Genomic DNA, 25,405 nt, shown 5'->3' on the forward strand with positions numbered 1-25,405 from the left:
CATCCTTTGCTTTTTGGTAGGCTTGCCTCAGCTCCTTAACTTTCACGCAACACTGCTGTGTGTCCCTGTTGTAGCCTCTGTCCATCATGCCATTGGAGATTTTGGCAAATATATTGGCATTTCATCTTTTGGAACGGAGTTCTGCCTGCATGGATTCTTCTCCCTATACTGCGATCAGATCCAGTACCTCCTGTTCGGTCCATGCTGGAGCTCTTTTGTGATTCTGGGACTCCATGGTCATCTGTGCTGATCAGCTTGCCATGCTGGCCAAACAGGAAATGAAATTCAAAAGTTCCCGGGGCTTTTCCTGTCTACCTGGCCAGTGCATCTGAGTTGAGAGTGCTGTCCAGAGCGGTCACAATGGAGCACTCTGGGATAGCTCCTGGAGGCCAATACCATCGAATTGCGTCCACACTACCCCAAATTTAAGCCAATGAGGTTGATTTTAGCACTACTCCCCTTGTTGGGGAGGAGTACAGAAATAGATTTTAAGAGCCCTTTAAGTTGACAAAACAGGCTTGGTCGTGTGGACGGGTGCAGGGTTAAATCAACCTAATGTTGCTAAATTCAACCTAAACTTGTAGTGTAGACCCGGGCTTAGGAGTGTCTGGTATAGGTGTTACCAAAAGCAAAAGTTCAGTCTCAGAGGTGGGCAAACTTTTTGGCCTGAGGGCTGCATTGGGTTTTGAAAATTGTATGGAGGGCCGGTTAGGGGAGGGGGGCGTGGCCCAGCCCCCACCCTTTATCCACCCCCACCCCCGGGACTCCTGCCTCATCCAACCACCCCTTCTCTCTGTCCCCTGACCGCCCCCGGAACCCCTGCCTGCCCCCGCCCGCCACCCCATCCAACCCCCTCTCCTTCCTGACTGCCCCCCCGGGACCCAGGCTCCCATTCAACCCCCCTGTTCCCTGCCCTCTGACTGCCCTGACCCCTATCCACACCCCTGCCCCCTGACCACCCCCCCAAACTCCCCTGCCCTCTATCCAACCCCCCCCTGCTCCCTACCCCCTTACTGCGCCGCACAGAGCACTGGGTCAGGCTGGGCTCTGCAGGTGCACTGCCCCAGGAGCTCGCTGCTCCACTATGCCACCTGGAGCATTGCGCTCAGGCTGCAGGGAAGGGGGAACAGCGGGGGAGGGGCTCAGGGGCCAGGCAGGAGGGTCCCGCGGGCCGTAGTTTGCCCGCCTCTGGTCTAACTCCTTAACCTTTACACAATGACTTCACCGCTTTAAAAAACCATGATCTATATGATGCAGCATGTGAAGAGAATCCAGACGTATAGCAGCAGGAGGTTTTAATTATCTTACTGTATGTGTGCATATAGCAGTGCCCCAAAAACACTGACTTTGAGTAGAAAAGTTATACCTGTGTTCTTCATATCACAGCTGGTATCTTCAGATCTATGACATGCTGTTGGCTGAATATCTTCTCTATGTCCACTTTGTGTCACATTTGATTTTGATCTTTTACGGTTATTAGACTGCTGCAGCTTCACAGACATTCAGCATACCTTCAATGTGAAGAACTGAGCGAGAAGCCAGGACTGGGCTATAAATCATGTTACTGACCCCTTTAATTTCCTGTATAAGATTCCTGTCAAGTAGGTGAGAAGGTGGGGTATGTGGTGGGTAATAATAGTCTATCCAAAGCCTGTGTTTGGTAATGACTGTGGCTACCCAAATAACACATTTTAAATGGATTTTAAATGTTATGGGAAAATTCTACTCTGATTTATATGGGGCGTAAGTCAGCGCAGAATTAGGCCCCTAAAATTCCTTTCACAATACATATTTTTTTAAGATCTTATCTAGACACAACCATTGCGCTGGTGTAACTTAAATTGGTTTTAAAACTGATTTAATTAAACCAGCACAAAACTTTGTGTACATACTCTTACTTCAGATTAAGATGGGTTTATTTTGGTTACTTTAAACCTGTTCCTAGTCATTTTTAAACTAAATTCCTACTCAACTTAAACTAAATGAATGTAAGCCAGTTGTATACTGATTTGAGTGTCCACACAGCCTTCTAACTAAATTTATTTTCTATTGATTTTAGCATCTTAAAAAGCTCTACAAATATTCCTAGGCCTCCCCAGTACGTATTAATTATTATTAATATAATTATCCATTTTACATATGGAGAAAGCAAGTGAGGCATAGAAAGATTACTAAGTGTTTTTTCCATGGCCCCAAAAATTCCTGGAATGATAACATACTTAAAATTAAACTTAAAATTAACTAATAAAAAGCCACAGTAAAAGAGAAACTCCCTGAAACAAGCCTCTGAAACAAAACTGGGTAAAAATATTTCTAGATCTAGAAACCAGCTTCTGTAAATTTAATGCTAACCTGGTGAGGAGGGCTTTAAACAGGCTTGGTCGTGTGGACGGGTGCAGGGTTAAATCAACCTAATGTTGAATGTTCCCCACCGGGGGAAGGAGACCAAAGCCCTGAGGTAAGTGGGCAAGCGGATACCAGGAGGAAGCAAAGGAGGAACTTCTGTGAGGGGAGGGCTCCTACCTCATACTGAGAATGAGGGGCGATCAGCAGGTTATCTCAAGTGCCTATATACAAATGCACAAAGCCTTGGAAACAAGCAGGGAGAACTGGAGGTCCTGGTGATGTCAAGGAATTATGACGTGATTGGAATAACAGAGACTTGGTGGGATAACTCACATGACTGGAGTACTGTCATGGATGGTTATAAACTGTTTAGGAGGACAGGCAGGGCAGAAAAGGTGGGGGAGTAGCACTATATGTAAGGGAGCAGTATGACTGCTCAGAGCTCCGGTATGAAACTGCAGAAAAACCTGAGTGTCTCTGGATTAAGTTTAGAAGTGTGAGCAACAAGAGTGATGTAGTGGTGGGAGTCTGCTATAGACCACCGGACCAGGGGGATGAGGTGGATGAGGCTTTCTTCCGGCAACTCACAGAAGCTACTAGATCGCACGCCCTGGTTCTCATGGGCGACTTTAATCATCCTGATATCTGCTGCGAAAGCAATACAGCGGTGCATAGACAATCCAGGAAGTTTTTGGAAAATGTAGGGGACAATTTCCTGGTGCAAGTGCTGGAAGAGCCAACTAGGGGGAGAGCTTTTCTTGACCTGCTGCTCACAAACGGGGAAGAATTAGTACGGGAAGCACAAGTGGATGGGAATCTGGGAGGCAGTGACCATGAGTTGGTCGAGTTCAGGATCCTGACACAGGGAAGAAAGGTAAGCAGCAGAATACAGACCCTGGACTTCAGAAAAGCAGACTTCGACTCCCTCAGGGAACTGATGGGTAGGATCCCCTGGGGGAATAACATGAGGGGGGAAGGAGAGCTGGCTGTTTTCAAGGAATCCCTGTTGAGGTTACAGGGACAAACCATTCCGATGTGTCGAAAGAATAGTAAATATGGCAGGCGACCACCTTGGCTTAACGGTGAAATTCTTACGGATCTTAAACATAAAAAAGAAGCTTACAAGAAGTCGAAGATTGGACAAATGACCAGGGAAGAGTATAAAAATATTGCTCGGGCATGTAGGAATGAAATCAGGAGGACCAAATCGCACCTGGAGCTGCAGCTAGCAAGAGATGTTAAGAGTAACAAGAAGGGTTTCTTCAGGTATGTTGGCAACAAGAAGAAAGCCAAGGAAAGTGTGGGCCCCTTACTGAATGAGGGAGGCAACCTAGTGATAGAGGATGTGGAAAAAGCTAATGTACTCAATGCTTTTTTTGCCTCTGTCTTCACGAACAAGGTCAGCTCCCAGACTGCTGCACTGGGCAACACAGCATGGGGAGTAGGTGGCCAGCCCTCTGTGGAGAAAGAAGTGGTTAGGGACTATTTAGAAAAGCTGGACGTGCACAAGTCCATGGGGCCGGATGTGTTGCATCCGAGAGTGCTAAAGGAGTTGGCGGCTGTGATTGCAGAGCCATTGGCCATTATCTTCGAAAACTCGTGGCGAACGGGGGAAGTACCAGATGACTGGAAAAAGGCTAATGTAGTGCCAATCTTTAAAAAAGGGAAGAAGGAGGATCCTGGGAACTACAGGCCAGTCAGCCTCACCTCAGTCCCTGGAAAAATCATGGAGCATGTCCTCAAGGAATCAATTCTGAAGCATTTAGACGGGAGGAAAGTGATCAGGAACAGTCAGCATGGATTCACCAAGGGAAGGTCAGGCCTGACTAATCTAATCACCTTCTATGATGAGATTACTGGTTCTGTGGATGAAGGGAAAGCAGTGGATGTATTGTTTCTTGACTTTAGCAAAGCTTTTGACACGGTCTCCCACAGTATTCTTGTCAGCAAGTTAAAGAAGTATGGGCTGGATGAATGCACTATAAGGTGGGTAGAAAGTTGGCTAGATTGTCGGGCTCAATGGATAGTGATCAATGGCTCCATGTCTAGTTGGCAGCCGGTATCAAGTGGAGTGCCCCAAGGGTCGGTCCTGGGGCCGGTTTTGTTCAATATCTTCATAAATGATCTGGAGGATGGTGTGGATTGCACTCTCAGGAAATTTGCGGATGATACTAAACTAGGAGGAGTGGTAGATACAGTGGCAGGTAGGGATAGGATACAGAGGGACCTAGACAAATTGGAGGATTGGGCCAAAAGAAATCTGATGAGGTTCAACAAGGATAAGTGCAGGGTCCTGCACTTAGGACGGAAGAATCCAATGCACTGCTACAGACTAGGGACCGAATGGCTAGGCAGCAGTTCTGTGGAAAAGGACCTAAGGGTGACAGTGGACGAAAAGCTGGATATGAGTCAACAGTGTGCCCTTGTTGCCAAGGCCAATGACATTTTGGGATGTATAAGTAGGGGCATAGCGAGCAGATCGAGGGACGTGATCGTTCCCCTCTATTCGACATTGGTGAGGCCTCATCTGGAGTACTGTGTCCAGTTTTGGGCCCCACACTATAAGAAGGATGTGGAAAAATTGGAGAGAGTCCAGCGAAGGGCAACAAAAATGATTAGGGGTCTGGAACACATGACTTATGAGGAGAGGCTGAGGGAATTGGGATTGTTTAGTCCGCAGAAGAGAAGAATGAGGGGGGATTTGATAGCTGCTTTCAACTACCTGAGAGGTGGTTCCAAAGAGGATGGTTCTAGACTATTCTCAGTGGTAGAAGAGGACAGGACAAGAAGTAATGGTCTCAAGTTGCAGTGGGGGAGGTTTAGGTTGGATATTAGGAAAAACTTTTTCACTAGGAGGGTGGTGAAACACTGGAATGCGTTACCTAGGGAGGTGGTAGAATCTCCTTCCTTAGAAGTTTTTAAGGTCAGGCTTGACAAAGCCCTGGCTGGGATGATTTAATTGGGGATTGGTCCTGCTTTGAGCAGGGGGTTGGACTAGATGACCTCCTGAGGTCCCTTCCAACCCTGATATTCTATGATTCTATGATTCTAATGCAAGGAATGATCGAGCAGACCTCCTAGAGAAAAATCAGATTGCTTCCCTAAGATTGAAGATATATACATATTTCAAAAGAGAAGGACTCCCCAGAAAAGAGGGTTACATCCAGCAGTATAATAAGTGCCTGCAGAAAAAACTCTCATTTCTGAAGTATACAGCAGTGAGTTGTCTAAGCTGATTAGAAGGTTAAGAAGCAAAACTGTATATGTTAAACGTTTGCACAATAGGAAAGAATTATATACAAACAAAGGCTGCCTTGATTTATTAGTGTACAGGCATTCTTGAACAAAAAGCTTAGTAGAAAACATAAGTAGTCTTACAGACAACAGAAATAAAAGGAGTACTTGTGGCACCTTAGAGACTAACAAATTTATCTGAGCATAAGCTTTCGTGAGCTACAGCTCACTTCATCGGATGCATGCAGTGGAAAATACAGTCATGCATGCATCTGATGAAGTGAGCTGTAGCTCACAAAAGATTATGCTCAAATAAATTTGTTAGTCTCTAAGGTGCCACAAGTCCTCCTTTTCTTTTTGCAGATTCAGACTAACATGGCTGCTACTCTGAAACAGACAGGAGAACATCCCACTTCAGTGCCCATCTGCAAAACACTGCTAATTATGTACTAATACGGTACAGGTATGGTTCCAAAATTCAACATGCCCACAGTATAACCACTGGTCCCCTAACAAAGGGAACTGGTGATGAGTCTTTACAAGGACAAATAAAGAAAAAAGACTAAGTTGAAAGGATTCTATTCACTGCTGCTAGTATCCTTATTTTTCACATTGCTGGTTGCTGAACTTGTTCCTGCATATGTGCTAGAAGCTATTAAACATCACGTGCTAAATGGTCAGTTCTCATAATGGAGAGACGTAAATAGTGGTGTCCCCCACATGTCTGTTCTGGGCCCAGTCCTATTCAATATATTCATAAATGATCTGGAAAAAGGGGTAAACAGTGAGGTGGCAAAATTTGCAGATGATACAAAATTACTGCAGATAGTTAAGTCCCAGGCAGACTGCAAAGAGCTACAAACAGATCTCTCAGAACTGACAGACTGGGCAACAAAATGGCAGATGAAATTTAATGTTGGTAAGTGCAAAGTAATGCACACTGGAAAGCATAATCCCAACTATACATATAAAATGATGGGGTCTAAATTAGCTGTTACCACTCAAGAGAGAGATCTTGGAGTCATTGTGGAGAGTTCTCTGAAAACATCCACTCAATGTGCAGTGGTAGTCAAAAAAGTGAACAGAATGCTGGGAATAATTAAGAAAGGAATAGATAATAGGGCAGAAAATATCATGTTGCTTCTATATAAATCCATGATATGCCCACATCTTGAATACTGTGTGCAGATGTGGTCGCCCCATCTCAAAAAAGATATATCGGAATTGGAAAAGGTTCAGAAAGGGCAACAAAAACTATTAGGGGTATGGAACTGCTTCCATATGAGGAGAGATTAATAAGACTAGGACTTTTCTGCTTGGAAAAGAGACGGCTAAGGGGAAATACGATTGAGGTCTATAAAATCATGACTGGTGTAGGGAAAGTAGATATGAGAAGTAGTAGACAACACTTCCTTAACACAAAAACTAGAGGTCACCAAATGAAATTAATAGACAGCAAGTTTAAAACAAATAAAAGGAAGTATTTCTTCACACAACACACAATCACCCTGTGGAACTCCTTGCCAGAGGATGTTGTGAAGGCCAAAACCATAACAGGGTTCAAAAAAGATCCTGTTTTTTCTGTAGTGGAGCACCTGAAAGCAATGTGCAATCTCTACAGCATAAGACTGTGTATTTTTCTTTTAATATATTAGATCTCAACTGTGTGCAACACTGTGTTAAGAGGACCTTAGAAGGTACAGACAAAATACTGTTTAGCTGTTTTAACATCTAGGTGGCAGCACAGTATAGACCAATCACCTGCAAAGCTATTGGAGGCAATTAGAAGTATAGTTGCTTTCAGGCAAAGGGAAGGAATTTCCAAAATTGCATTTGATATATTTTATGTCAAGTCTTACTTAGGCATCAGAGGATGAGTGACAGTCTGGATGAATTGTCTTGTTTCCTGGGACCTGGCAAAGAACTGCGTTCCCTTTGTTTCCCATTCACTTATTAGCTCTGCCTTCCTGCAGTCTGACTAGGCCACCTATATTTTCTTGTGCGTATAAAAAGACATTATAATACAAGAAAAATCAGTTTAAGGAACCTTACACTTAAAAGGAGCCTCTTAAAATGCTGGTACTCTCTAGTAAACATTAACCCTATCTGTTCCCCACACACCCAACCCGTTTCCCTTTACTGTAAATTCCGTGTGTGTTCCAATTAACATAGCTCATCTATTTGTATCTGGTGCTATACCTTCTATGTAGGGTTATTTGATGAAAGAATAGCTTGCTCTCAGAGAATTTGCTGTTACTTCCAATGTTCGGGCATGACTGAACTTTAAATTAGGTATTCGTATTGAGGAATGGTCCACCACTATAAGTAATAGGAAACAGCCTAAGCATATCCAAAATTAACAAGGTAATATAATTGATTATAGTCCTATTTCATTTCATAGTTCTTATTTTGTTTTCTTTACCCTTTACCTTCTTTTCTCCTAATCCTACTCCTTTGTCATCTGTCTCTTCTAAATTTTAAGGTCCCAGGTTTTCTTTTCTTCAGCTCTGTACCTGCTCTCATCCACCACATCCATCTGGTAGCTTTGTGCAGCTTCAGCAACTGGACCTACCCGGTTCCTAAGAATTCCTTCTGTTTGGGGGGACTTCTTGGGTGGTGAAGCAGCTTCTACACTTCTTAGGCCCAACCATGTAGCAGTGTGGTCAAAGGAAAGTGGTTCACAGCTGGGCAACCCTGTGCTCTGGTGATCTCTGGCTGCCAGAATGGCCACTGAGCCTATGAGCATTCAGGCATCAATTAGAGCAGCCATGTGTATATCTGGTCCCTGGCTGTGCCCAGGATTGTGGGAACATAAAGATGGTCAAAGTATCTTTCCTCCCATATTTTTGCCCTTTGAAATTGCCCACAGGCATTTGGTAACAGAAGGGAGGTGGAGGAAGTTTCAGACTCAGCTGGCAGCTGTAGCAGACCAGGGAGAAGTGCTGGAGAAGCCCCCAGTTCCATCCCACAGATGGAGAGGTGGGTTTTTTTGTAGCAGAAAGGGAAGGGGGCGGGGTGGGGGGGTTCAGACCAATTGGTGTCTGAGGAGAATTGGAGGAGAGGAAGGTGCCCCTCCTTCCAGCCAGCCATAGCAGGCATGTTAGAGTGGACAGGGGTGGGAGTTCCAAACCCAGCTCGGGATTGGGTGGGATTCTAGGGGGAAGACTGGGGGTGGGATCCTCACCACATGGGTAGGGGGTTGAACCGAGGACCAGGGTTGGTGGATCCCAGGGTGGTCTGTCAGTCTACCAAATGGCATGGTTCTTGGGGAAGTAAACACACCTAGTGGTGAAACAGCTGTGTTTGGGGGTGGCAGAGCCAACAGAGAATGAGTTAAAGCAATCAAGGTAATTACTTTCAGAATTGTTGCCATCGCACTACAATGCTTACAAAGTGCAGGGGGTTGTCCAGAGCCAGGACATTTGAACAAATGGATTGCAACGGGAGAGTGACACAGTTGGCTGGGGTGAGTGTGACCAGTGCCAGATGGAGGTTGCAGAGGCAAGGTATGAAAGTGAGTCCCTTCCATCCAATGCTGCATCGGGTCTCTGTAGGGTGGATCTCGGTAGGATTTAGGGAACTTGCCCACTTTTCATCTTGGGGGACCAATGGAGGGGGTAAGGGAGGATGGGGTAGTGGAACTAGCCGAAAGTCTACAAAGGGATCTGGGGTCAGGGATGGAGCTGTGTCAGGGACGTCTTGGATACATACACCTTCTACAGAAGCTAATGGCATTACACAGCTGTTGCAAGCTAATCTTCAGTCATTGCAGCAGCCGGGAACTTCCATGGGTGAGGGGGCCAGAAGTGGTAATAATGGAAACTCAGCATGCGCTCGAGTTTGGCAGACAGGTGATAGTCAGGTGAGGCAGCCTCCTCGCCATGGGGTAGGAGCCCTTGATGGAGTGATTTCTGAGCACCCTACATCTCACCCACTGATAGGGAATGTGAACTCGTGAGGTAGAATTGCCACCCCAGGAGTGGCTGGGGGAAATAGGGCATTGAGGGTGCCCCAATGGTCAATCACGAGTTGGGTGCGCTTGGGTGGCTGACCCTCAATGGGAGTTCCTCTCCTCAGTATCACTAAAGATAAAATTTTGAGAGGTAACTATTTTGACATATTATTACTGTTGCACAGGGAGGTACTGACAGAGAGTAAGCTGGGGGAAAGGAAGCAGGCAATTGAGATGTCCAAGGAAAGCAAGAATGTGGGAAAATTGGGAAGCTGCCCTCCTGACCTATGTGGGTGTTATTGCAGAGGCTTACCCAGGCAGAAGCACAGCATTGTTCAAGTACAACCAGGCGGGCATATAACATGTTTGGGGCCATGGCTTGGTTTCACTGTTTAGCTTGAGGGCAGCAGCACAAACTGGGATCTGGTGGGAAATATAACATCGTACGATGTGGTTAGAGTGGATGACACCACGGGAGCCTGGTTTCCACACTGACAGTGGCCTGTTCATTCTGCAACAAGCCCACCAGAGGCCTGAGGCTTGTACTGATATTTGCTGGGCATTTAATGAAAGCAGGTGCTTTTGTAGCATCTGCAAATTTAAACATGCTTGTGAAATGTGCTTGGGGGGGTCCATACAGCCACAGCAGTCAAGGAAGGCCACAGTGGGGAAAGAGAATGGTGGTTAAGTCAGGTGCCACCTGCAGACCCAGAGAGGTGGAAGCAGGGTATGGGGGCAAAGGCACAGGAAGGGGATGGGGATGAGCTGAAGTTGTGGGGGGGGAGGGGGCTGGACAAGAACACCATGTCCAGTTACGCTGGAAGCGTTAATGGTGCTCCTTTGGAAGTGTCTTGACAAGACAGACGGGGCATATTTGGGTTTACTTTGAGGTTTGGGATCCCTGTTAGGAGGAAAGAAATCATGTGATGTACAAAAGTTTGAAGTCCTTTGTGGGAATGGGTCATACTGTAAAGAAACAGATTAGGGCAGCAGTGCCATTCGATCACATACCTCTATAGAACTGGCTGGTGTCTCACCAAGGCTTGGTCCCTAAGAAAGTGCTGGGTGAATATCGCTTAATTTACCACCTGTCATATCCACATGATAGCTCAGTTAACAATGGCATAGACTCAGCATTTTGTTCTTATGTGCTGTTCCTCCTCTGATGAGGCTGTGTGCGTGATTAGGTCTTGTGGCCGAGGGGCACTGATGGCCAAGTGTGATAGTCAGTCTGCTTTTCGACTGCTGCCAGTGCATCCTTCTGACTTTAACCTTTTGTGTTTCTTTTTCAAAGAACAATTTTATTCTGACAAAGCAATGCCCATGGGATGTGCAATATCCTATTCAGCATTTGAGAAATTTAACACAGTGCTTCACTGGGCAGTGATGTGGGAAGCTGGTTTACGGCAGGTAGTGCATTACTTAGATGACTTATTGTTCACAGGCAGGGCAAATTTTGACCACTGTGTTAGCCTGATAGATGCCTTTCAGGCCTTGGATAAAAAATCGAGGGTAGCCCTAGGGGAGTTAAAAAATGATGTACCTTAAACTGACCTTCCTGGGGATTGAGCTAGACATACTGGTGGGTATATGGTGACTCCCTCAGAAGAAGCTTCAGGAGCTACAGGGCTTGTTTAGAGGAGGAAGAGTGGCCAGGAAAGTTCCACTCTGAGCTGTAATCTATTGTTGGACATCTTATTTTTGCCTGCTGGGTGGTAGCAGTGGGGTGGGCATTCTGTTCCTGGCTTGCAGAGGTGACCAGAGGCATAACTCAACCTCACCATTTTATAAGAGTTACTATTTGAGGGGGTGCCTGGGGGGGCGGGGGGGCAGACGGACAGTTGCTGAGACATTTTAATGGATTGTGGAGGGAGGAATGGATGCCTGAGGCTGATTTAAAGATTCATTTGAATGCTTTGGGAAGTACAGGTTTTGAGGTATTTTACCAAAGCAGGTGGCATACCCAGCAATGGCCCTCCACCTGGATATTCTGGGATAGTGCAGAATATAACATTTCTGGATTTTTCCCCCATTTTGGTTGCAGTGGTCATTTGGGGAATGGAGTTTGCTAATAAAAGGCTGTGTTTCTGGTGTGACATCAGGGCAGTAGTACGTTATCAGTTGCTAGTCCTCCAGATCACGCAGTGTTATGAGTCTGGTGATGGCATTTGTACTACAATGTTTAAGCTTTAACATCTGTTTCTCTTCCAGACATGTGCCTGGAGTTGACAATGGCACAGCAGATGCATTGTCTCATTGTCAGATAGACAGATTTCACAAGCTGGCACCAGGAGCCAGCAAGGAACTCGAACGGATGCTGTGAGCACTATGGAACCCTGGCAGATGTTGGCTGTCAGTATAGCACAGAGACTGGTGGCTCCACAAAGATTTCAGAGTAACCACCGTGTTAGTCTGTATTCGCAAAAAGAAAAGGAGTACTTGTGGCACCGTAGCTCACGAAAGCTTATGCTCAAATAAATTGGTTAGTCTCTACGGTGCCACAAGTCCTCCTTTTCTTTTTTCCACAAAGATTGAAGAGCTATGAGAGACGTGTTAATGATTTTGTGCAATTTCAGGAATGGGAGGGCCTGTCTCCGGTATGGCCCATTACAGAGGAATGGTTGCAGCACTAAATGGTGTCGTTAGTAACCTGGCAACTGGTGTCATCTACCATTTCCACTCGCACATTGGCCCTTATGTTTGTCAGTAGGCTGAATGGTTACCTAGATCCTTGTAGTGGGTTTTTAGTTGGAAGGTTTCCAGTGGGGTGATTTTGAAGCACCGACTCTAGGGAGGATGCATGTCATCTCATCACTGTTAATATGCTTAGGGATCTGGTGTGGATCCTAGAGCCCTTATGTCATTGTGGACAAGAGGTGAGCTTGTTCAAGGCAACTTTTCTGGTAGCATTTTTGGAGCTTTTTGAATCAGCAAACTAGTACCTGGGTCCTGTAGGGACTCTTTTGGCAGGGATTTGGAATTGGGGTTATACAATGGGAGGGGCAATTGGTGGTAATAATCTTGAGGTGGTCAATGATGGATCAAGGAGGCCAGGGTGAACCATTATTTTACAGGAGGGTGGTGAGCCTGGGATCTGCCCTTTGGAGGCTGTGAGGGCATACATGGCAATAAGACCAGCAAGGGATGGGCTCTCTTGATTCACAGTTAAGGGGGAGTCCTCTCACAATCTACCCCTTTGTTACAGTTTTAAGACAGGGACTGACAAGGCTGGGGCTTCCTGCACATGAATTTGGCTCTTACTCATTCAGGATTGGGGTGGCATCTGCAGTTTGCAGCTGGGTCTGGGGACAAGTGCAATTCAGGCAAATGGGTGTTGGCATTCTGAAGCACACAGTATGTACATGAGACCTCAGGTGGGGCATCAGAACACTTCCAAGTATACGTGCTGATGTATTAAAGACAGATAACAGGAACTGATGGCCAGAAATTTTTTTGGGGGAAGGACACTTCTTTTCTTACTACCACTCTATTCCCCCCCCCACTACCAATGTTACCTTTATAGCTACACTGGGGGAAAATTCAACCATCCTGTTTTATTATGATAATAAAAAATTGCGTTTGAAAACTAATAGTAAAGCAAAGATATTCAAAACACCTAAAGACATACCCTGCATAAAATGGACACAGAATAGTATTAGAGGCTAGCAGACATAATTTGTATCACTATTACTATACCTCCTGATGGGATTTTAATGGTAATATTTCTAGAAAAGTACAACTGTCTGTTGAATGTACTATATGAAAAACAAAGGAAAAATACAGCTTGGACTGTTTGTTTTTAAAAGGAGGAAGAGTAAAGGAAATATTTTTCATAAATATTGTAAAAAAATTGCAATACATTATAAGCAGGCCCCATTATAGGCATTCTGCTAGTTTTAAATGATGGGCAATAATCTCTCCACAGTAATACCCAAACAACACTATTGATTTCAGTGGGGTTGTACAAGTGTAACAGAGGGAAGAATTTAGTCCATTCTGTGCACTTACATCCAATTATTGTATTACCCACAAAACGTTCTTCCTCAAATCTTAATGAAGACATTATTTCAGGGTGCATCTCACAAAACAGGGATTGAAATCTCTCTTGCATTTGAAACGACTTGCAGGTACTATAGCAATGTCATGCTTTCTGTACTTTTTAACCACAACATAATGCATGGCAGACAATGGGTGAGGTTCGGGGCTGGCTTTCCAAGAGGTGCAGCACAGAGGGCACAGCCTAGGGGGAGGGATCAAAGGTAGCTTTAATCAGGAGCAATCCAGAATTGCAGTAGCGCTGTGCACTACAGTCCCTCTCATTCCCTGCACTGCGGCTTGCAGGGGTGGGGAAGCAGCATAGGACCACTTAGTCACTCCTATGCTGTACTTAGACTGGGGGAGATCTCCCCTGGGCACTTGCAATGATGTTCTGGCCCCCCCTTGCCTTCTATCCAGAAAGAGTTGGGCAGGTTATTTTCCAGTCAGAGGGCTGAGGTTCCAAGTCCCTTTATCACATTAAGTGTAATGCTAAAGGCAATTTTACAAGTGTTAATGGACCAACCAGACTATGGGGACAATAATAATGCTCACTGCCAGAACATGTTCTAGCTCACTAAGAGCAGGTACTAGCTCTGGGGAATCTGTCAGTAAGAGCTGAATGTGTAAGAGGAAATTTTCAGGGAATGACTGCATGAAGTGAAGGTGAGCAAATTTATGCAGGTTCTGCAGAAAATGGGCCATGAAAGCTACACAGTAGAGCTCTACCAGAACCAGAGTTTTTATTTTGGGAAATGGTGCAATTTCAAATTTCTTCGGCTCCATAAAGAAACAAACAAACAAAAAATTCAAAGTATTTCAATATATATCATTTGAATTTCAACTTTTTTTTCGTTTTATATATCATTTTATAATATAAATTGAAAAAAAGAAGTCATTTTGAAAGAAAAAATTGAAACAGTCTGTTCCAAAAAGGTTGACATGGAATATTCTGACATTACCAAAACTTTTGTTTTCAATTTTCATTTTGAAATGAATTTTCATTAAAGGTGAGGCATTTCCATGAAATGTTTCACTTTTGAGGAATCAGGATTTTCCAACAGAGAAACATTCCACTGGAAAATTTCTGACCAGCTCTATTACATAGAGAGAAGTTTCCTCCAACTCTCCAGATGCTGGATCCCTGCTACATGCATAAGCTCAGCTTCATAGGGTAGTGGCCTGGATAGAAGGGAGAGGAATAGGGAGCAATCATTCTATTGCAGCATATTCCACTCTCGAAAAGGCATAACTGGTAGCCGATGCTTCTGAGCAGCAGCACTCTTTATTACATATTGTGTGTTCCCTAGTCAGAGGGGTCACAAGATCACTGCTGTGGTGGAGTATCCATAATGCTGGATCAAGGAGTGGGTATAAAGTGGGGGCAATAGGGAACACCAAGCAGGGCTTCAGATTTGCCATGTCTTTATTATCTTTTGTTAAGGATATCTTATCTGCATGCACCAGGCTGGTGATACTGAAGGAGGATGGTGTGGAACCGTGGCTCCTCAAGTACCTTTGTGTGCATTTCCATTTGGGAAGGGGAGCATAGAGCTCCCCAAAAGACAATAATAATTGAGTAGTAGAAACAAAGGGTTTTGTTGTTGTTTTACTAGAACCCCCCTTTTCAGTCACGTAATACACTCTCCCTGAGGAATAGCAACTACATTCATTTATCCAACACTGGTTCAGGCTGAAATACTCTGCCAGAAAAATACATTAAAACTGCTGTAAAGTAAAACATGTCGTCATGCATATAGCCCAGTGCTGTTTCAGCAATACATTGAGTTGCCAGATATGAACCCTAACTGTGGAACTGATTGGGACTCTGATTTCTTAGCCTATAAAGGTTTGGACTAACAATATTCATGGACTCCTAGGAGTTAGAGAGACTAAAAACCTATTAGATTATCCATTGCATCTTTCTATTTGAGCAGGTTTGCTCTCTACAGTGTATCTCCTATTGCTTTGAAGTCTGGTTTTAAATGTGTCAAGCAATGGGGATTCCATTGCCTCCTTTGCACTGCCATTTCACAGTCTAATAGCCCTCACCGTTAGGAATAAACAAATGATTCCCAATGAATACTTTCATTTGATGAACTTAACCTCTTTTTTTTGTGTTCACAGGCAATCTGCAAGTGGTTCATGATTTCTCATATGTATTTGATGTAGATCTTTAAAATGTTTTCTTCATAGATTGTTTTTATCTCCTGAGTAGATAAGCATGCAGGTACTTCTGATTTGAATACGTGTGCATGCAAATTTAAAATTTAATTTCTGGGAATACTTGTGCATTCAGCTATTAAATTAACTTTCCATGAATATTTCCATAAAATTCAAATGTTTGCAAATGAAAACATAAAAGGCACATGAGAATGGCCAATGTAAATTAATGTAGGGTTTTATCCTTGTACCACCAAAATCAACGGGTGAGTTACCATCAACTTCACTGGGCACAAAATCAAGCCCTTAAAGATTTGAATGAATATTAATGGATTTTTTTTTGGCATTACACACTCAGCTCTCGTTAGGAAGTGTCTCCTGAGATTTAGTTTAAATTTGCCTAGATTTATGGTAGGGTACCGACTCTTAATAGAAGTAGGATATTTGGGGATAACATGGTTTTGGTCGGGTTTGTTTTTCAACTTTAGTTCATATTTTTAATCACTTTTTGCTGAAATGTGTCAAACTGAAATACATTATTTTAGAAATAAGTCAAATTTGACACGCTTGTAGTGGAAACCTGTAACTAAAAAGTTACTTATGTTAAAATTCTACCACAGTTATAGGAGCGGTAAGTATTGTCAAGAGTAGCAAATTCTCTTTGCAATTAGGTCTATTGATATATTTTTAATTCATAATATCTGAAATTATAACGTGGATGAAACTGTTCTGCAATGAAAATAACAGCAATATATGATCGCTTTCTCTCCCCTTCCCTCCTCCACTCACCCCCCACTTACGGTTTACAAGTCTGGCTGGCAATATCGGGTTGAACTTCTCAATAGACTCCGCATTCTCATCATCTGTTACATACTCAAAGTTAATAATAAACATCATAGCTACTCCTTCTTGATTTTTCACTGGGATTATGTGGGTGTTGCAAATGAAGGTGGACCCTAAGAAGGGAGAAAAAGAAAGGAAGTTTATGTAAGTCAAAGAAATCTGCATAGTTTCTTTTTTTCTTTCACCAATAACTCCAGTAATGTCAAAAATTCCGCAGATTGTTTCTTTTGCTCACCAGACACATGAAGCATTTTTTATTTAAATAAGACCATTTTTGGCACAGAGGAAATGTAAGTGTCTTCTAATTGCTTATCACGTTAACTTGTTCCAAAAGACTTCTCAGGTAAGTCGCCACTTTCTTTTGGTGCACTGGTTTTTATTCACTGGAAATGCTTTGAATATAAACACACAGCATCACATTGTGGAGGTATTCAGTATCAAATGCCACAGGCAAGCTACCCCATCAACCACAATGCTTATTGGAGAACACAAAGCCACATTCACTTCCTAAATGTCAGGGGTTCTTGAAGCTTTTTGGTTTGGTTACAATAGAGAAAATCACTCATTAAACATTTATGTGTATAAATATATAGCCATTCTTATTTTTGTTCTTATTATTTTGGGGTCTGCACAATGGCATTTTGATTTTTGCATTAAAAATGATGTTAATGGAAACAAGTCCTTTGTTTTAAACTTGATCATACTAACTGGTGATTCACATTCTATCATCAAACACATTTCCAAACCTTAATAGCCAAGATTTTCTAACTTGAGTAACTGATGTTAGGCACCCAATCCATGGTGACAGACCTAATTTAAGTGGCCTGAATTTCAGAGGTGCTGACCACCACAACTCTTACTGAAGTCAACAGGAGGTATGATTGCTTAGCACTTCTGAAATTCAAGGCCCTTTTACATATGTGCCTTAGTAGGGATTTAAAAGTTTTGTCCTATGTTCATCATTATAATTTTCCTTGGAAAACTGATATTTGACAAAGTCATTAGCTTCTCTCTGATTCCTGGTGTTACATTAGTGGAATGCACTGATTCGAACAATAATGTGATTGCTGTAAGAAATAAGATAATATTCTCCTAAAAGCTTCACACAAATACAACTGTGAGCAAGTGTCTTCCCAAGATGAGCAGGAACATCATCTGTAAGTGATCCATTTGAATGTAATAATCACCGACATTTGACAGGCAGTGTAATTTTTTAAGGACAGATCCTGATCTGGGTCCCACCACAATAAATCAGAAGTATCTCCACTGAAAAAAGAAATACTCAAGATTTACACCATTGTAACTGAAATCAGAACCTGGCCCCTAGTAGTTAATGTAACATTTGCTGTAATGTGGTATTTAAGGCAGCTGGAGCTACGGATAAAAATGGACATGCTGCCCCTTCAAGTTTTGCAGCTGTACCTTCAATCCATTTAATAAAACAGTTAAGCTGTGGCACTTGCCACAGTTTCCATAGTAACAAAGGGGATGACTTTAGTAAACAGAAAATAAGCAATTTAAGACTGTTCCATGAGAGCTATAAATAGAAGTGCTGCGGGCCAAGCATTGCAACATAGACTGGTTAAACAGAGAGTCTGAAGAGAGGCTAGAAATAACCATTATGTTTTCAGCTAATTAACCAAAATACATATTGACTTTTAACACTTAAAATGACATTTTTTGATTCATTTGGAAAGACATTGTTACTTTCCATCCGTAGCTTGTTATTTTGAATTTTTCAGCATGTGGATTCTGTTGTGACATACAGATTTACTAATCAAGTGATGATCCTGCAACCTGCCACTTCCAGCCTCTCATGGAAAAATCAAAGGGCAGGAGATTGTCTTGGATTGAAACTCACATGTCTTGAAACTCACGTGGATTTGAAGAATGTTGAACTCCAGTGGATCAAATGTTTATGGTTTTGGGAAACAAGGGTGACAGTGACCAACAGAGTTGACAAAACACATGCTCAAGGCTACCTTTGCACTCAAGGGAGTTTTAGCTTTTAACATGTCTTCCCACAGCACGAAGTATTAATGCTATTTCACATTTACGGAGAACATTTCACTCCCAAGCATGTACAAATGATATGTACACCATAGGTAGTGATTCACCTCTGAGGAGAAATACAGCACAAGAACATGACAGAAATTGAATAATACTGTAGGCCAAAGGAAATTGCAGGGAGAATTTAGGAACACAAAGAGGGAGAGATCCTTAGCTGGTGTAAATCAACATAGCTCCAATGAAGTTGATGGAGCTATATCATTTACACAACAGAGTATTTGGTCAAATGAATTTAACCAGGCTAGAATTTGTCCAACACATCAGGGCTTTTAATAAGTGCCGGGAGATATTTAATGACTACAAGTGATCAGAGTCTGCATTTTACATCTCATCCAAGAGATAGCACCTGAAGCAGCACTCCACCTTTAAGGGAAAGGTGCCAGCTAACAAATTCCCTAACACTGCTTCCTGTACCATCTAGGTGTTGCTTCAAGGCAGGGTCTTGCATAGTCTATGATTCCACTGGAATATACACGTGTTGCCAGTTTGGTTGTGTTTAAACCTTATAATGTGAACCAAATATACGGCAATACCATGTTCTCTGCCTGAGTCTGCAGACAGCCTGAAAGATGAGCTCTGAGAGGTGTGAACTACCTCCATTCATCTAAGTAGGGAGTTAACTCTGAAAGCTAAGGAAAACAATGTGGAAAATTAAATGTCTAAATAGTTCATGGATGATCATTTTAGTGGAAATATCCAGGTAATATGCTTATCCCACAATTCCACTCTACCTCTCAAGCCTTTTTGAGTACCAGACTCTATCTCTGCCCTTCACCCAGCTGTCAAAACATCTAGCTAACCTGTGACAGCTTCTACAATGCAACTAAGTGTGATCGATACAAAAATTAGCAGCACATTGAAAACTGAAATGTGGGGACAGCCTAAACTAAACTGAAGTTAATATCAAAATAAATATGACAGAGATTATTGTATTGATTGTACTATCACCAAAAACGTCCATTCTCTAATTTAAATAAAGTTGCCTCAGAATTTACACTCTGTTGTACTAGACTACTACAGGAAATCTTAAAGTAGAATTTCGACCCAGTTTGCTGATCCTTAGTGAAGGCCTTGCTTCCAGAGCCACCTCACCAAACCAAACCCCTTCTAGTTCATTTGGTCTGACAGCCTCAGAGCACAAGGGGCTACGGTACCAACTAAGCAGCATAATTCACATTTAAGTAACATTTTGTTATGATGTCAATATCACAAAAGCTAGATTATTTGTATCCAAATGAAAATAAGTAATGTAAGAATAAGACAAAAGGCAGCTGTGACTATAAAACACCAGAGTAAAGAGATAAATACTTGTTGGGGAAAAAAGTAGCTGATTCTCTAATGAAGCTGACAGTAATGAAGGAAGTAATAAGTAACTTGTTTGTAAACAATATTATCCAATATTTGCACTCTTAGTCATTCAATTACTTGTCATGGCACTCAGCATGATTTCCGTGTTTGTCCTCTTTATTGAAACATTCTGAAAGTAGGAAATGCCTCTGATGAGCAATACAAATTTTAATGAAGTTTCTGGAATTTGCAATTCTTATCTGTAGCCACTGAGAAAGCAAAAGATGTGTAATCAGAATAATTATTAAAATTACACCTTTATTAACAAATTGATTAAATATCCAAGTGGTATTGGAAATTAGATTAGTGTGCTGAAAGACCAAAGCTTCATGTCTCAGCTTTTAAAAGAATATTATTGAGGAATTGTCATGAAATATAAACATTTACTTTACCATTGAAAACAATTCAAATATATAGTTAAAATTATTACTGTGATGGACGCTATATGAGTAGATTGAGAGACACTGGAGAAAAGTTGGAAATTTCCTTGGCAGTATGAATTCCATGTTTAGAAAAGCTCTTTCTAAACAGTAGCCCAATGTCTCCTTCTGCTTATTCCTGAATTTAAGGCAAAATCATGGGTGTATGACCTTGTATTGAAATCAGCCCACACTCTGCTGTGGAAATTAATTTGATGTTAGAAATCCAGCATTATGATTTCACAACAGGATCCTAGGGAGAACATGGGCTAGGATGGAGCAATCCCTTGCTGAAATACTGTGACCCAGAAACCCCTTAGCAAAAGGTCCCATGTTCTTTGCAAATAAGTCTGACCTCAAACCTAACAAACTCACATTGCCAAACATGTCTGACAGAATATTTATCCATAAAGAGTAACATATAAGATATCTACCAAAAGCTCATCAATTCTACAGATTCAGAATCACCGTGAGATATATATAGGGGTTTGTAGAGCTGAGCAAATCATTGATGTTTTGGCTTAATGGACCAACCAAATAAAGAAAAAAAATCATTTGGGGTCAAACGAAACTGTTCGGCTTTCTGGCTTGTTTAATTGTTTGTGTGGTTTTTATTCCCCTCTCCCCCCTCCCTTTTTTTTAAATCTAGCTGCATTTCTAAAGGGAACATCCTTTTGCAATGAAAAATCAAAACACTTCCGTACAAGAATGTCAGAAAGAAACATTTTGACTTTTTCTAAATTTTTTTCAGCTGAAACTAGGCACCAAATTTGACCTGACTCCACAAATAGTTTCAGTCGCCCTGAAGCTGCATTTTCCAGCTAATAAATGATTGTCCAAAAAATGTCGCCCAGCTCTGTTTGTATTGTGCCGCCTGTGTTTGCATGGCAATGTGTCCATACACCAACTACACCCGCTCCAATGCCTTCAAACACAGAGAGGAGCTATGACGCCCTCCTGCTGCAGCTGCTGTGGCCTTCAACCCCTGGAAAACCCAGAGTGGCTGCTGTCCAATCCACACAGCTGCTCCTTCCTGGCCTGAAGGTGCTGATGAGAGATGTGCAGGGAAGGAGCAAATGGAAAGAGCAAACATAGGGGAGAGTAAATGGGCTGTCTGTGAGAGAGAGGAGGCAGACACTGCTGTAGTGTTAGACAAATCATTTTCAGAATCAGCTTCATCTTTATCTCTGAATAAAGATATGAATGAAACACTTGAGTGACTGTTTCAGGGGGAAAAATCCAAGTAATTATAGAACATAAATCCTTTATGATAATACAGAGAATGGGGAAGGTGTGGTGGGGAGTGGAGGGGGGAGGGGCAGGGTGGGAAGAGGGAAGGCTGCCTGTTCTTTCCTGAAATGTTCATTCCATTGTTTTGCCCTCAAGATACATACTCAAAATGCATGCCCTCAAGGAGATGGAAACTCGGGGGTGGGGGTGGGGGGGCGAAGAATCTATTAATTAAAGATTATTTTAAACTTTTAAAATCAATTATAAATTACTTGCAACAAAACATGGGTATTTCACATTTCAGTCCCTTGTACTTTTTTGTTCACGTCACTCATTAGCGGGTTTGAAGGTCAGGCATCACTGTTATTTCAGGCAAACTGACCGGAATGAATGAAACAACTTTAATTTCCAGCTTCTATGAGCCTCAGTTGCAGCTGCAACTATCTACAGTGTTTATTTATTTGGCATGAATCTCACCATTTATGGCATCGTTTGTCTATCTAGCTAGAGAGGGTCTGGACAATTGAGATTCAGTTTGAGAATATATGCCTGGTACTGTGCACAGAATGAAGAATACGTATGGGTACATTTGTCTCTCACTGCATAATAATCTGTCCTTTTTTTTAAAGGGACACTTCTTATTTGTTGCCTAATGTCCCCTCTCCCACATAAAATCAAAATAGCATACACTATTGTTACATACTTCTACAACAGTAGTGCAAATAATCATACTCTATTGTAAAAAATTAGGCTTTTGTGTTAATAAGATTTTTGCCATGCATAAAAAACGAAGGTGCTGTCCTTAAAAATATATATTCTGTGCCGCATTTATCTTACAGCTCTCCTTCATTTCCCTGAAATGTGTGTGGTCACCTTAGCTGCCTATGCTACTTCCTTGCATATGTCTCCACATTATTTACTTTAGTATTACACACTTATTTCTTTTCCATTTTGTAGTATATGTACACTTTACTTAAAGCAAACAATACTGGTGATCAGCAATCCAGCATGGGTTATATTATTTATTAACTAAAGCACTGTTAATGAAACAGAGGTTTCCATGAGCAGGATTTTCCATCTGCTTTCATTTTCAAATCACCACCCAGCACTTAAGCAGGGAGGAGTTTGGCTGGTTGGCCGGAAGAAGAGGGCAATGTTTTCTGGCTTGGGGCAGGAGGGAAGACGTAAAGCTGCTGGAAAGAGCAGTCAATGTGGAAAATGATTCACCATCTAGGAATGTGGGGCTTAAAAAGGTCAGTTGGGCCTGGCCCCTCCCTTCTTTACTCACAGCAGCCAAGCTAATGGCTGGCGCCTCCTTGTGGCGAACGTTCAGTGCAGGTACTCCATAAATTAAGGCACAAAAGAATGAAAAAATGGCTTGGAAAAGGAATTAAGGAGAGGTGCTTGGTAATTGAGCAAGCCGGGGGCAGTTGGGGACTCCTATGACTGGTACGGCAGGGAGCAAACCCCCACATCATTATAGTCCACCTTAACCCCCTCCTATGAGGGGGCATGGTCAGTAAGGTCCCGGCAAGGGAATTGCTGGAGGGACCTGGATGAAAAGGGGGTGGGGGGAAGAGCTGATGAAAGCCCCCCCCCCTTATCCGGAGCTGGTTGGAAGTAGTAAGGTCCCAGCAAGGGAATTGCTGGAGGGACTTGGATAAATGGGGGGGGGGGAGCTGTGGAAGCCCCAACCCCCGCCCCAGAATTGGTGGGAATTGGTAAGGTTCCAGCAGTGAATCTGCTTGAGGGACATAAATTTTGCACCTGCACTGCACACATTTTATCCACTGGGTTAGTCCCAGACATCTGTCAATAATAAAGTTGCGGCCTGATTAAACCCATATCTAATGTCTCCTTTTGGCATAGCCAGACAACCAATGGCTGGCTAGGAGCCTGTGAGGGATATACTGCATAACAGATATATTTTATTCTGAACATTTCCACAGTGAGTTACACATGTTGCACTTGTGATTATACTAAATGTATATGCAATATTTTTCTTTATAATAATGTCCATACATTTTTCTTTATGATAATGTCCATGCTATTCATACATGAACATAAATACAAGACCTTTTGGTTCTAATCTTAATACCCATATCTTTTACCAGAGAAGGATACAGGACCATGGCAGACAATGGGTTAAAACCTTGCTTCAGCAGCCAGATGCTCCTGCAGAGCTGCCAAGATTGCAGTGAAATGAAGACACCTGACAATGTGACTGCTTGTCATTTACTAACAGGGCTAGTGAAGAAGCATGTTCTTCAAAAAAGCCCCGCCTTCTCAGAGAGGGGATATAAAGAGAGCAAAGGTGCAGCTGATTAAAACAAACAAACAAACACCCACCCAAACAAACCCCAAAGCACATCATCTAGAAAATGGGTGTTCTATCTTGTGTGATCTCTGAGAGCTACTGCTGGGGGAAAAAACCCATTTATTTTGTGCTTTGAGCTCAGATTCTAGCTGAGGAAAAAACTTTATATTTTGATGGTTTAGGCTAAGGGTCAGGAATCAGGACACTTATTGTTTGTCATGAAACCTTTGTAAATGAACTATATCTCCCTGATGCTTGAAGTCTACTCTAAGCAGGCAGAACCCTTTGCCAAGCTTCTGCTGGCTTTTGCTGTATGCTATCATGTCAATGATGTTCTTCTAATATTTAAACAAATATTAAAAAGGGGTGGGGGGATTGCTCCTTAGTCTGTGATAAACTGAGTGGGGGAGGGTGCTCACCTAGAATAGTAAGGGACTAAAATATATTACCATTGTGTTCTCCTTCAAACAAAAGTGATTTCTCAAAAAGCAAGGCAGGAGGCAACATCACTTTGTAAACAAACTTTAGGGCCCTGGCTGGAGATGTTTATAGCTTGTTGCTGAAGGGATGAAAGCTCTGTAATCTAGGGTGAAATTTGAGGGTATCCTTTCTGAAAAATGTCCTCGTAAACATGTGACAGTTGGTGCCATTTGGCCATTTCCAAAGTAAAAAAAAAAAATGCTTTTCAGTAGCATTTTTATGAACCCCATAGTTGAGTAACTTCACCCAGTGATAAAATTTAGCAGTATCCAGAGATCAGGAAAATTACCCCAATTGCCTGTAACCCCATTCAGTCTGCTGATAGCATTAGAATAAGGAGTACGTGTGGCACCTTCATCCAATGAAGTGAGCTGTAGCTCACGAAAGCTTATGCTCAAATAAATTGGTTAGTCTCTAAGGTGCCACAAGTCCTCCTTTTCTTTTTGTGAATTCAGACTAACACGGCTGCTATTCTGAAACCTGTCATTAGAATAAGGGGCTCTCCACAAGCTTGCCAGCCTAGCTCATTATCACTTACAGGAAAATTAGTGAAACATTTCCACCACTGGTAAGAAGCACAGTCTTCCTCTAGAAAATTTCCCCATCTCTCAGTGAAACAAATTCAGAACATTGGGCAAGAACACTGGAGCTAACTGTATGATTCAGAAATACCCTGCGTGAAAGAAAGATCTAACAAACCTGTATGTCAGTAGCTGCTTTTTGCCCTTTTGCTCTCGGGGTTCAGTTTGCTCCTATAGATCTTCTGAGCCAGCTGAGTTTTGAACACTCTGCTCAAAATATGTCAAAAATTTGGCCTTCAAATACAAGATGCGTATGTCTTTTTTCTGGATTCTCCTTACACTTCAACATACTGGAAACAGGAGGAACCTCTGAGAATAAGAATCCTTTGCACTTGTATAGTGCATCCCTTCCAAGAACCTCAAAAAACATAACACACAATAATTAAGT

The 25,405-nt window shown here is 42.5% G+C and overlaps 1 protein-coding gene across 11 annotated transcripts in view; it reads right to left on the minus strand.

Annotated features, from left to right (window-relative positions):
- Window positions 1–25,405, minus strand: part of KCNH7 (potassium voltage-gated channel subfamily H member 7) — a 343,770-nt gene that overhangs the window by 133,090 nt on the left and 185,275 nt on the right. For all 11 annotated transcript variants that reach the window (XM_073305646.1, XM_073305643.1, XM_073305642.1 and 8 more), the window contains exon 3: window positions 16,531–16,686. In XM_073305646.1, coding sequence (XP_073161747.1) covers window positions 16,531–16,686 — 156 coding nt within the window. The remainder of the gene's footprint in view (window positions 1–16,530; window positions 16,687–25,405) is intronic.

Source organism: Lepidochelys kempii, chromosome 11 (assembly GCF_965140265.1).
Source record: "Lepidochelys kempii isolate rLepKem1 chromosome 11, rLepKem1.hap2, whole genome shotgun sequence".
Classification (NCBI taxonomy): domain Eukaryota; kingdom Metazoa; phylum Chordata; order Testudines; family Cheloniidae; genus Lepidochelys; species Lepidochelys kempii.